The sequence below is a fragment of the Mytilus galloprovincialis genome, chromosome 3 (assembly GCF_965363235.1).
Source record: "Mytilus galloprovincialis chromosome 3, xbMytGall1.hap1.1, whole genome shotgun sequence".
Classification (NCBI taxonomy): domain Eukaryota; kingdom Metazoa; phylum Mollusca; class Bivalvia; order Mytilida; family Mytilidae; genus Mytilus; species Mytilus galloprovincialis.
This window is the reverse complement of record NC_134840.1, coordinates 30,641,350-30,656,311: the sequence shown is the minus strand read 5'-3', so window position 1 is coordinate 30,656,311 and position 14,962 is coordinate 30,641,350. Positions and strand designations below refer to the sequence as shown.

Genomic DNA, 14,962 nt, shown 5'->3' with positions numbered 1-14,962 from the left:
AATCAGCAAAGCTTCTATTTTCATCTTTTGGCATATCTCGTTTTAAATATTCAGCAAAGCAATAAGTTTTCTTCTCTCTCTGTACATGGACTATATAATGCATTGCAAGTAATTTCTCTCCAGATGCTCATCTTTATGGTGAAATATCTGCTATCAAATGATATTAATCATTAATATTTATGATTGATATGTGTACAGGTAAAGTGGTGCAAATGAGTTCCGAATATTGGCGCAATTGATACATTTGGAAAACAAAATTTGGCGCAAATGATAACCCCGAAAAACAGGAATTGGCGCAAAAGGATTGCTGCCTAATGTTTTTATGGAACAGACAGCCTTTAGCATAGTGAGAATTTATTGCTGTTTTTGACTGGCTTCCCTTAAATCATCTGTAATATACAAAAGGATGTATATATATATATATATATATATATAAGAGATACAGTATTACTTGAAGAAAATGGTAATTTGGAGGCAAGAGATGACCAAGAACTAGTGGGTGAAACTAAACAGTACACATCTGCTGTTTGCATAGGAAATAAGATAGTATGAAAATACTTACAAAATGTAACAAAACTTCGTGTGTATTTAACTTTCTTCTTTCAATTTAATATCTTTTGAAGTTTTAATCTGTTACAACTTTAAACAGTTTAATAAAAACTATTTTGATTTATATGCCCTGCCTTAGTGTGTGTTTGGGGGGGGGGTGGGGGGCATGAAGTTTTAACCTTGGTCATCTGTATGGCGTCACATTTACTGTTCTAGAGTTATGCTCCTTTACAAATGGGAATTGTTTTGTTTCTGTTCTGTCAAATAAGTTTGCCTCTACTAAATGTTATGAAACTTATACACAATACTTATTACCATAAAACTCAGATCAATTACAAATCTGATAGCATCACTTTAACTGTTCTTCATTTTATGTCCCTCTATAACTTTATATAATATGAAAGCAGGGTCAACATCTATGTCCCATGGACACATTCCCTTTTTATTCAATATTGATTGATTATCTCTGTTTGGGTATTTTAGATTGTTCTGTAATTATTGCAGGTAGCATTTGTTTCTTAAACACATTTTTCTGGATGGTCAAACATCAAAGGTTTTGAAAAACAATAAGTTTTATATGCTATTCTGATCGTAATACCAACAAATTGATTAAATTTAGAACTAATTGAAGAAAATCTACTTGATGCTTTATAAAATCATACGATTTCAACGACTCATTTGAGTATGTGACACAACAAGGTTCAACTGTATTTTATTGAGCAAATCTGTAATCCTAACAAGACAAATTAACCAGAAGAAAATGTTTAGTTAGCACCATAAGGTTTTCAGTGAAGGACAGCAGTCCACACTGTTGTGAGCTATACCGGTAAGCCTAATAGTTATGAACCAAATATCTTATACAAATCAACAAATGAATAACTAATCTCAACATCAATGAAACAGTAACAACCGCTGAGATTTTAGTAAGTATACCTGACTTGGGACATGATCAAACATTGTTAGAGGTTTTACTAGGTTTTATACATTGTGGTACTTGTACTTTATATAGCTGTTGACTTTTATATCTTTGAGTTGACAGAAAAAGGACACAGTTAGAATATACCTTAAGACTATTATATAATGTGTGAGTGGATGTAATAAAGTAACAGTTAAATATGTGTCAAAAATAAAACAGAACACACCAAAATTGTGTCAGTTCTGAAGAGACAAAAACACATTTATGCAGAAAAAATTACTAGAGAACCTGATATCAAGAATTCTACATAACCCCTGAAAGCCAAAACACCAAATTAGTTGATGAAATCTTAAAAATGTAAAATATCAACCACATTTTATTTCTTTAGCAGCTTCATAATTTGGTGGGTGCACTCAACTCCAATCTTAATTGACTAGGATTGTCAGTTTTCCTATTGTCAGCGGTTTTCTCTGGGCACTCAGGCCTTCTCCAACATTAAAAACTGGCTGCCACTAAATAGCCCAAAAGTGGTGCTTAAAAGTGGCTTTAAAACACAGAAATCAAATCAAATCAAACCAATATTTGTGAAATGTAGTATTATACACAAAGTAAATTTATACCAGATTTATACAACCAGTTGTAAGTCATAGCTCATCTCGTATTTAAAGATAAAAAAGTCAATTCTAATAGTAAATGTCAGGAATTGGTTAAACAAAAAAAACTTTCGACTAAGATTAATTATAAGTATACTGAATTGTTCTTGACTTACGATCAATCTTAGTCGTAATTTTTTTTTGTGAAACCTAATCCAGATTGTTTGTGTAACATTAAAAAGTTGAAGCCATAGTTGTGTATATTATGTAATTATTGGGTCTTGTTTGTGACATTTTGTCCTATAGTCATAAGAAAAATGCGTACTCCCATTAAATTTTGATACTTTTATTAAAAAATAAAAAATAAAACAATAATAAGAAGTATAATTCATGAATTATTTAGGAACTAATTATTAATGTGAAACGGTTCAAAGATTTAATGAATGGTATAAACATGTATATCCATCTTACATAGTTGTCTTTTTAATTTTAAGTTATATTAATGTATATAGTCTATTCCCCATTTCCATTCTCAATTTTATGATAAAATTTAAAATACTGATAAATACTTTCACAAAATGAGTAATGTAATATCAGTTTACTTTTAGGACACCAAATTTAACTTTCTAATTTTAAAGATCTATAATAGTATTCATATTATACTTTAAATTATTAGTATAAAAAATTAATATAATTTGCATGCCCCAACAATTAACTAAAAGATTGATATATTATAAAACATATTATGTCATAATGATAACAGAAGAAGGTAAAATTGAATGACATTTTCTCCTTAAAGTCATTTCTTTGTCACTCATAAGTCCTAAGTAAATCCAGCTTATTTATCAAGGTGATATATCAACAGCTTTTATCCATTAATCATATTGGACCTCTTAAGGCAGATAACAAATTTACAATAGGTAGTGTAAATCATAGTCCAGTCAGATCATTATTGACTAAAATTTGCCTCAAGGTGTTTAATATTTTCTCCCATAATTGGGATTATTCATTTCTCCTTAATGGACCCCCTTTTGAATTTAAAACTTGGGTGTTTTTGTTGTGTTTGCCTATGAATACCTTAGTAAATTATCGATTGGCTTGTTCAAACGTGGATTGTTATACATGAATTTTGTGCATTTTTAATAGTTGTTACAGTTGAGAATTAATTTATGATTATTTCCTGATCTGCTTAAAAGATGTGACCTTCATTAAATGTGACGGGTTTAATTCATTTCCGTCTTCATCAGGATAATCCACCTCAGGTCATGTCAACGTTTTAACCTAACTGTTTTTTACCATAAACACTACCGCTAAGAAATTGAATCAGAAAACCGTTTGAATATGCAGTGAATATCGTATGTGGTGCATTTGAATGTTTGTGTGGTAAGATCTTCACTGAGGTTAAATGCAAGTTGGAATATTTATTAATGAATACAAAATGGTGGACTAAAAGACAAATGGCACTGTGAATTTACCTGGAAATCTGATATTTTTGAAAACATATAATGTTAAAGAAAAAGGAGCCTTACTACTATGATCCCCATATACCCAGGTAAGATGATCTAATTGGACAAATGTACAAGGAATAGTTCATAGAAGCATGGATTACAACATGCATATATATTGACTAATGTATTGTGCTATGCTCAGATGCTGCATCACAAACAAAAACATTTTATGTGCATTGAAACCTTATAGAATGGGGGTATTGTATAATATCCATTTATAATAAAGGGTTTATTGTCAACTATAAATAGAATAGACAAATTTGAGTTTTAAATTGTACTGTCATAAATGAGACAAAGATTCAAATATATTTTCAATTGTGTGGGTAGATTTATATATACATGTATATGTTTATTTGATCATGAAGGAGGAATGAGCATATATTTATTCACTGACTGTTGATTTGGGTTTTTTTAGGTCTCAATATGTTTGTGTGTTGTTTAGATTTCATGTACTTATTTCCTATATGTCCTCCACTGCTTCTTGTTCACTTGATAGTTGGAATACTTGTCATTTCTTACCAAGTGTGAAATAAGTTTTTATCACTTCTCCCTTCCTTCCTGGATATTTCTATTTTTAACTATTTCATATGGTTTTGTGGTTTTGTTTTTCTAATACAAAACATTAAATTCACTGCTTTTGTTATATTTGGTTTAGTTTCCTTATATAGTAGGCTATGTTTAAATTGAAATTATCATTGAAATTTCACTTGTTAATGGTGTAGTTAAACATGTTATTGGGAAAAGGATTTTGTTTTAATTGTTTACATAGTAGAGTTAAAGTTCTTAAAGTAACATTAGAACTAAGTAAGTAGTAATATGGGGGTGAATTGCATCTAGAAAAGTTCCATTGGTTCCCCATTAGAATAGAGTTCTAGTTTGCTTATTAGTAAGTAGATCTGTTTAAAATCATATGTATTATTTAAAATACTGCATACTAAACTTGTATCAAGGAATTTGAAAACCAAGTGGATTTATACGATAGTAGTAAGTTTTACAGCTGATTTGGCATCACAAAACTTTGATAGTTGCTCATTGACAGCCTTAGCAATGTAGGAATCAGGAAACTTGGAAAGATTATTATGGAGTTAGATGTGTGTGATTGCCCTGTTTTAAGAGAGGTCTTCAATGCTTATTTCAATTGCCATTGTTGAAGTGGTCTATTTAGATTGTCTTGATGCCCGATGTTTTAGAGTGTTTCACATCTTTTGTAAGCTAATGGACAAAACTTGAAATGCTGTTGAGTTATTTTATAGTTCATCACTGTTCGGTATTATTTTGAGGACTATGGGGTAACAACTTATGGTTTACCTGGGACACTGTTAAATTGGTCTCTGTGAATGTGGTTCTGTAACTAGGTTATTAGATAACAGCTGCATGTATGGCTGAATGACCTATTGTCAACTGTCTCTGTGAATGCTGGGGTATATAACTTAGTAACTGGTTGACAAATTCCTGTATTGCTGAATAGTAGTTTAAACATATTTATTTATAGTGGATTGGGAAACAAGTTTTGCAACTTATATTAATCCCTTTCCACTTTGCGGGTGCGAATGCTGCCTTGTAGCGGCATTAGCCTGCTCTTTTTCGAAATCTACAAGGGTGTCTTTAACATGCAAGAGATATGGCTCTCTCTTAACACTGGTCAGCCATTTATCGTCCCCTTCCGACGGACTATCATCGTTACCTTGAGACCATACTCGCAAATGGTGTCAAGGGAGAGCCGAAAATTCAGTTCCTGAAATTTTTATCCATGTGTGGCTGAATAGCCTTTTTATAACTGTCAGTGTGGCTGAGTAGTTTCAATAAGAGATTGCCAACAGTATTTTTTGTTAAATTAAGTTATTGGTTAATAACAGCTGTAATGCTTAGGGTGGTAAATGACAATTGTTTTTGTGAATGAGATTTAAGATAGAGATTGACAACTTATTCAATGGCAGATATACAAGATTGTTTCCAATTGAGAAGTTCTGGTTTATACATAACTGTATACATGATGGCATTTTTAAAAACAACTATACTTTTAGTTTCATGAGCAGTATCTTACTTTAGAGACTTGACAGTTAAAGAAAAAATATTTCTACAAGGACTAAATATAAAACAGTATAAAATGTATTAATCACAAAATCTGTTTCATTGAAAACAAATTTTTAAGAGGCAGACATGGTTGATGTGAACCAGTTAAAGAATACTGATGATATTAGAAAAATGTATATTTATAAGAAATGCATGACCCTAATACAATAGGTAGTTCTGTATACTTGCTATATATGATATTATTTAATCAAGAAGTTCTGTTCAAGTGTATCAATGTGATTTACAAGTTGTAGTGATGCATGAAATATTAATTTGGTTACACCTTGTAATCTAGGATCAGTATAATGAAGATTTTACAGGCTAAAAGACCTATTGGGAATACCATATTTGGTTTTCAACAATCTTTATAGGAAATCCTGCTATTTCATTTAGAAAATCTGACTTTTATATCCTATCAGTGTTATGTAGATTAAACGCGACTCTACTTACTCCTTTAGTTTTATGTTATATGGTCTCTATTCATGAATTGTCTATGGAAATCTTGACAATGTAAGTTACTTATTGCCATTTTTACAACTAATTTTATTGCATATCTGTCAAAACATTTTTGACATACTAAGATTAACTGTAAAAAATGTTGTAAAGACATCAAGGGCTTCATTTATTTTTACTGTAAATATTGGCTCATAGTAGAGTGTTAATTGTAAAAAAAATGTTTTAAAAATAACAACTTTTTTAAAATATTGGTATATTGTAAATGATATCTGAAGTAAAAATAAATAATTAAATACTCCAAAAGAGTGTTTTATATTTGAACAAGCTGACAAAGCAGCCAACAATTTTTAATTGTTGCCAAAACTATTGTACAAAAATACTGAACTACCAGTAGATTAAAACGTCATATAAATTAATACTAACTGTTCATAAAAGAATTTTAAATTGTTGAACTGAATCTGAATATTTGTTAATGATACATGCATGTAGCAATCAAAATTCCATATTAAAAATTTGGGAATCTAACATGTATCAAACTGTATGTTGTATGTGAAAAGCAATGGAAATTTTTCGATGTGTTTAATGAACAAACTAGACGTTGACACTTGGATAACTTTACAAAAAGCTTTGAACACTGCTAATTTGTTAACACTTATAGTGTATTGTCTTAAAACACTTTTAATGTTTCAATAGTAATAGTTTGAACCATTTCAAATTGACATTTTAAGTAACAAAAGCAATCGACTTTGTTAATTTATGTACTTCACTTTCACAAAGAGAATTTTCTCTAGTCATGGATATCACTCAGGTTCTTATATACTGAAATTGAAGGTGCACTCATTTTATTTGATATTCAAATTTTGTAATAGAAATTTTATTAATATATAAATCAATTTGTGGTAAATTCTTTAAATACTTGTAAATCAATACAGGAAGAACTATTGTTTATTGATGTTAGTCACACCAGGGTTAGTAAGTTCTTGTAAAACAAACCATTATCACAAAGTTGTAAGAATATATACAACTTTTCTTTGTATCATTTAGTCCTTTTGTTTACCACAAATGTTTGTATCATTTTAGTCCTTTTGATTTATATTGATTCCGTACTGATCATGCTGTTATGACAACCATATATTTAGTGAATTGCAACTGATACATGGTTAGTTTAACAGAGCAAAATTTGTTTTAAAAATGATAAACTGACAATATTTATCATTCAAAGATCAAATTCAGATTCTTTGGACCTCAATATTATGGACTCAGTTATTCACCCCTATTATAAAATTACATACATTTGTATTAGTTGAAGAGCAGATGTTTTATTTGGACTTTCTCAGAGAACCTAGAAACTTACACTTTATTGTACCTGACTGTAATAATTCTGGTCCTAACAAATTTCATGAGCATATAGTTACTGCTTTGTCAGTTTGTTCTTCAGCCAGTGTATTTGAAAAGTGGTTGCAAGATGATTACTTGGAGAACTCCTTGTTTAATTTAAAAGAAACTAATTCAGAAGGTAGATGTGGGGGAGGGGAATATTTCTTCAATTTTTTGGTAAATTGGTCAAGGATATGGTCACAGTTACTCAAACTAGGGGAAAAAAGGAAGAGAGCTCATCAGATGGCAGTGCCAGCTTCTATCTTATAACAGTGCAGAACAATGACCACAAATGAGATTAGAGGAACACTTTTGAGAAAATCTACTAGATATTTTAATTGAACCTCTCTATGAAAGAGGTAGAAAATAATTCAGGGGCAAAACAAAAACTTTAGATGTAGAAGAAAAAAGAAAAAACAGTGAAAAGACACTTTGATACTGGTTTAATTTTTGTAAAAGCATTGTTACCTTGACTTGTCATTTCAAGTTTTTAAAATATGCATTATTTGAAAGGTTTTATTAGTAACAGCTTCACTTATTAATTGAGCCTTGACACAAGTGCATTTAAGATGGGGCTTGTGTTATAGAAACTAGCAGTTAAGATATGGGCTTGTGGTAACCAAGCTATAGCAGTTAAGATAGGGCTGGTGGTATAGAAACTATAGCAGTTAAGATAGGGCTTGTGGTATAGAAACTATAGCAGTTTATATAGGGCTTTTGGTATAGAAACTATAGCAGTTAAGATAGGGCTTGTGGTGTAGAAACTACAGCAGTTAAGATAGGCTTGTGGTGTAGAAACTATAGCAGTTAAGATAGGGCTTGTGGTATAGAAACTATAGCAGTTAAGATAGGGCTTGTGGTATAGAAACTATGGCAGTTAAGATAGGGCTTGTGGTATAGAAACTATAGCAGTTAAGATAGGGATTGTGGTATAGAAACTATAGCAGTTAAGATAGGGCTTGTGGTATAGAAACTATAGCAGTTAAGATAGGGCTTGTGGTGTAGAAACTATAGCAGTTTAAGATAAGCATGTGGTGTAGAAACTATAGCAGTTAAGGTGGTATGGGAGTCTAAAATAAAAATGATAGAATTTGTTCATACTTTGCCAAAACGTTGTATCTATTGATACATGTTGAAAAATATAATAAAAATGATAGGTCACCGCGCATTTTCTCAAGCTACAGGACGGGACAAAATGACACATTTTGTATGGATTATGCAGGAAAAAACACCATTTTGTGATTAGAAACTAAACAAAATGATAGAATTGTTAAATACTTCAGCAAAAGATGGCTTTCAGACACTGCTTTGAGAATATCAAAAGAAAAGATAGGGTCACCGTACGTTTTTTCCGGCTAAAATACAAAATAGGAAAATTCCATACAGAATCCTTCAGAAAATGCACTTTTTTTAGAGTTACCTCCCCTTAAAATGCCAATTTTAAAAAAAATAAAAACAACCAAAAATAATTAACATTTGCAAAAATATCAATATTTAGAAGTTATATTCTTATAAATTGGTACTTTTAAATGAAAATGTACATTAAACATCTGCATTCCTGCATCAAATTTTGCTAACTTGATGGAAAATCTGGACCTTTGATTCTCTGTTTTTTACAATCCAAGATGGAGGAAGACACCCATACCACCTTAAGATAGGCTTGTGGTGTAGAAACTATAGCAGTTTAAGATAGGCTTGTGGTGTAGAAACTATAGCAGTTTAAGATAGGCTTGTGGTGTAGAAACTATAGCAGTTAAGATAGGGCTTGTGGTATAGAAACTATGGCAGTTAATATAGGGCTTGTGGTATAGAAACTACAGCAGTTAAGATAGGGATTGTGGTATAGAAACTATAGCAGTTAAGATAGGGCTTGTGGTATAGAAACTATAGCAGTTAAGATAGGGCTTGTGGTGTAGAAACTATAGCAGTTTAAGATAGGCTTGTGGTGTAGAAGCATTAATATTGTTTACATACATTTAAAAGTTTGTTGATCCTAAAAATTGATTTAAATGCTTCAATTTTAAAGAATGTGGTTTTGTTAATGTATTAATAATTTTCTAGGCAGACATGAACTTATCACTTTTTGGAATTATCAAAAGGAAGTTTTATTGTTTTTATATGTTAACTTAATTGAATAGAGGATATGATAAGGAAAAAAATTGTAAATACTAGTACAACAGAAATTATTGATACAATTTAGTATTTTCTGATCAATAATATTAACTATATTTGTGTTGAGGCAAAGACTAGAAATCTGACAAGGGACCCATAAATATTGTAAATGAGACTAGAGACCAGTAAAAAGCATTAATGATATATATCAAAAGCAGTTAACTGTTAATGTTCACTTGGGATAGGTCAGAAGGAATAATTTGACAGGAGTTGTATTATTCCATCTGTAAATCTTCCACTTGGAAACAAATGCATATTTCATTGTTAGAATGCTGAAAGAAATGGTATCTACACATGGTCTATATTCATACACAGTTTTTAGCTTAGATCCAAAAATTGGGGAAAATCTGAACAGTGAATTATTGATTTCTAGACTTTAAAGATTTTAACTGAGTTTTTCACACACAAAAAGCTATTACTATGGGTTAGTACTGGGGGTAGGTTGCTTCAGCTGGATTGTGAAGTTATAATATCACCACCATCTTGTATTTTTTTAATTAAAATATTTTTCTGCTGATAACTAAATGGAGGTCAAATTCAATATTGACAATTTTCACTTTTAAAGTTCTAGAGTTATTGTTCTTGACTGATTGGCAATTGGCTTTTTATCTCGCAACTACATAACTAGAAAGACACAACCTGACAGACTTCTACACAAATTATATCACCTACTTGTAGGTTATTTAGAGACAACAACGAACAAACAACAACCACAAAAACAGGAAGTTATATCATGGGCACAGAAAGGGACACAACATGTGCATTGTCTTCCACTTGTACCAGGTACCCAAAAATTTGCAATATCTGATTCTGATTATGTGTCAGTGTTACAATACGAAAAAAAATCCAAAGTTTTAACATGTCATTTGACAATATATGTTCTTATAAGAACTTTTGATCTCATTGATAATATTTGGGTTATCTTGTATCGGAGAGTGTCATTAATAAATTTAGTCAGGGTCGTGAGAGGACCAAGCCTCAATTGAAGTTACTGGAGATCTACAGGAAATTGGGAGTTCTATAGCAGGGATTGAGATCTACAATACATCTGAAGCATACAAATGCATTCAAAAGTGGTGTTCAAGAGGACATTGCTGAAATGGGGGATCACAAATAAACCGCTTAAGGGATGTATTATGGTTTACCTCTCTCATTCACTCTGTCTGTGTCTGTCCGTTGTCAACATGTCAGACAATAACTCAAAAATGCTTTAACCAATGTGTGAGAAACTTTGGTGAACTGTTTGAATCTATAGACGTAATCTATCTTTCAATTTTTATAAATTTTAGATTTTATGTTTCCGAGTCGGTATTTTATTCAGAAAAAAGGGGGGATTTTCGGAAATAACTTAAAAGTGCTGTGAACAGTTTTCATGAAACTTTTAACTTTGGTGACTGTTTTATATTAATTTATCTATTATAATCACCTCCCTTTAGTTTTTTTTTATAAATTTCTATGACATTGAGGAGTTTGATGATGGACAAATAAATCATGGCATCATAGACAAAACCTTCCTAAGAAAGTAATTCCTTAGTTTTGTCATTATTAATATTATATTATCTAAGCTGCCAGACTAATGTCATCTTTTCTTACACATTTTTCCAGTAATCAATAGACAATGTATTATTTATGAAAATGCCTTAAGTCTGTAATGTCTTTTTTGTAAACCACTGAGAAAATTCTTAGCTTTGCATTCAATATGAACAAAAAATCTGTGAATAATTGAAGAATTTGTTATTTTATAATTGTCTTTTATCATTATCAGTGGGTCTTGACAATTGTCTGAGTGCAAGTGTTCCCTAGAGCATACTGAAAATAATCCCTGTTAAGTTTAACTATTAATCCAGAGGTGTGCCAAAGGTATTATGTGGTAATTGAATCAGAAAGGACAAGTTTGAAGCATGATGGCAACAAAACACATATGGATAATAAATGGTGTATACAGTTTTGTTTTCCATTATTAAAACATATGAATAATGATATATATAATCAGATAAAGGATAGCAAGCTAGTCCTATTAAGGAAGGTGGGATGTCTTAATTAAAATAATAGAATAATACTTTGTCAATAAAAAATGAAGTTTATATGATGCCTCTAGTTTATTTACACAAATATGCTATAAAGTATGGGTCACAGAGCTTTTTGTTTAGCTACAGGTTATGCTGAATTGTCTGATTTTGTACAAATTATATATGGAAAAATCAAGTTTGTGTAAATTGAAAAAAATAGGATAATTTAAATTAGAGTTTTGGAACTAGTTTGCTGGACACAAGACAATATACAGTGAAACTTCTTTGGGACTTTGTTCAGTTTTGGCAGATGTTTGGATTAATCACACAGCTCATAACATTTTATATGACTGGACTGAAAATGTTTGTTTGTTTGAGCCAGGTTTTGGTTTATCCAATATTTGGTTTAAAAAGGTTTCACTGTATTTTAATTTACTGTACATCCTTCAAGAAGAAAAATAATAAATGATCTTAGTTATCTCCCCTTATATGGTTTAAAAATATTTAAAAAAATTATTATCAATTTGAGAAAAGTCAATTTCAAAAGATAAACTTTATTTTAGATGAAAAGTCAAACTAATGCCTCGTTCACATGGACATTTAATTTGAATTGAATTCGAATCGAATGCAAATTGAATTCACTTATCGCAATCACACACTGTTATTTTTTAATTCGAATTGATTCGAATTGGCTAATTGGAATTATCAAATTCACATTATAAATACGCTTTTGTGAATACAAATTAAAAGTTAACGTCGTTTGGACAGTAACGCGACTTTGACGCGCATTGCAATTCGAATTAGAATTGATGTTAGGACTATAAACGTTTGGAATGCGAATTAAACTAATTCCAATTAGTTAATGCAAATTAAACAAATTTGAATTAGTTAATGCGAATCAAATTCGAATTACATGTGAACTCAGCATAAGAATTCCTTTCTAAAAAATTGCATAGTTCATTAAATATCTTGTGCAAATTCTTTTGTTCTTCTATATTGGAATGCAAAATGCAGAGGCACCCATTCTACCTGATAAAAAGAATACATTTTATAAGAAAATTCCTTCTAAATAGCCTAATTGAATTTTCTTGCATTACATTTCTGTTTTGTATTAAATGTCAATTTTTGTAATTTTACCTAAATTGGAGGATAATTTTACACAAATACATGTATCATAATTGGTTATTTTTTGGAAAATTATTGAAATAAATTATATTTGACATTTCAAAATAGATATCAACTTCCCAGCATTAATATGATACCCATTTCATGGTATTTAAAAAACATATATTCACAAAAACTTGAAGGATGAGGGGAAGTTTTATGTAAATGTAGATTGTAATGGTCCATTTAATTATCTAGTTACATCATCTAGGTTTTCCACACTTATTTTTTGTTTTCTAAATTGTTAAGATTTTTAAATTTTTTGTTTTCTAAAATGTTTAAGATTTTCAATATTTAATAACATTTTAATGGGTTTATTGTTGTATAACTTTATATGATTCATGTAACTAACTGTCAGCAGGTTGTGTTATGTAATACTTGTAGACACACTTTGTTTGATTTGCGATTTTAGAACATTATAAATATTTTAAATTTCAAACATTAAAATGTACTAAAATTTCAAATCAAAGAAATCAAATTATGATTTGCAATTTTGGTACATTTTTTAAAATATGTTTTTTTTTTGTTTTTTTTTAAAAGAAGCATATATACCTGGTATAACTCATTTTTTTTATATTTTTTTTTTAAATAGTGCCTTGCTTTTTGAGGCAATAATTTATTACTAGCCTCTTTCCAGTCAATATTAAGGTTGAAACTATGGACAGATCAAAGATGACAGGATCAGAAAGTCAATGTTAGGGCATTTCCATCAAAAAAGATTGTGTCCTGACTGTAGTAAGATCAATATATAAGTTGACTGACATCTTATTAGCTGATACTTATTACTGCCTGTGTTTTCATTACAAATGATAGTATTATGGTTACAGAAATTGACATTTCTGACCAGGGAAAGGGAGAAACTTGTTTATTGCATTTACTGTGGCACTTTGCTCATGTATATCTGTATTAAGTTGTTTTTGTTTTGTATCAGTAAATGAGTTTATTTGAATAGACTTTTCTTGTAAATGAGATTATAACCTAGAAAAAAGTTAGCATCCAAAGCTGGTTTAATGATTTTCAAAAAAAAAAAAGGATTTTTACAGATAATGTCATTGTAATGAGTTGGGGGGGGGGGGGGTAGTAAGACCTGCTCTTTGACTTAGAAAGAAGCAAGACAGCTGAAATTTAAACAATCTGTAATATTTTTCATCCGATTTTATAGAATCAATTATTCCTTAGAACTTATTGCGTTTTTGACACAGGAAGGAATTGTACTTGAGGTTTTCTTTTGTGTTTCTTTATTTAAAACTACCAGTAATTAAGTTGCTATTTTTTGCAGTTGTGTTGAGATTTTTTTCATCTGAAGTCCTTATTTAATGAAGAATTACATAAAGCTTAAGATGTGATTCGGCTAAAATGCTAATTTCATATAAACTTATTTTATCGTTTCAGGGAGCCTAGAAGAGTAAAATTAAAGAAAGGATCAACAGGCTTAGGTTTTAATATAGTAGGAGGAGAGAATGGGGAGGGAATATTTATATCATTTATACTGGCTGGTGGACCTGCAGATCTGTGTGGGGAACTCCGCAGAGGTGACCAGATTCTTACAGTAAGTGACATGTACTTACTTATATGGTAGCATCATGAATGTTCACTTTTGATTAATTTCTACTATTATAGCCAAAAATTGCTGTACAGTCCATACATACAATATGGTTAGCTTTGCCAGTGAAAATATTGATACTTTTATATTTATATTATTATACATTTTTACCCCCACTATATGTTGAGTCCTAACCTACTCTAGGAGTGAATACTATATAGCATTCTTCATGTTTGCTTGTCCATCCATTTGTCACATTTTTCTCACCTACTACTAAACACAGTGGCTAGTTTCTTTGCAGTGATGAGTTTTGATGAGTAAAACACTTACTTTTTGTATGGCGATACTACCGTTCAAGTTTTCAATGTGTTGAACTACCTGTAATGCTATATAGATATAAAAAAATGTGGTATGAGTGCTAATGAGAAAACTCAAGTCATGATTTGTAAAAGTAAACCATAATAGGTCAAAGTATGGTCTTCAACAAGCTATAAAGAGCCCCAAATATGAAAAGAATGACTTCATGTTTTCCAAATTGGTCTGCAGTTTACCCTGAAACTTATGAATTTTGAATATTATGTCTTGCTTTTCTGTTGTGTTGT

The 14,962-nt window shown here is 30.4% G+C and overlaps 1 protein-coding gene across 4 annotated transcripts in view; it reads left to right on the top strand.

The window, feature by feature from the left end:
- Window positions 1–14,962, top strand: part of LOC143067683 (disks large homolog 1-like) — a 118,047-nt gene that overhangs the window by 80,925 nt on the left and 22,160 nt on the right. For all 4 annotated transcript variants that reach the window (XM_076241136.1, XM_076241134.1, XM_076241137.1 and 1 more), the window contains one exon: window positions 14,210–14,366. In XM_076241136.1, coding sequence (XP_076097251.1) covers window positions 14,210–14,366 — 157 coding nt within the window. The remainder of the gene's footprint in view (window positions 1–14,209; window positions 14,367–14,962) is intronic.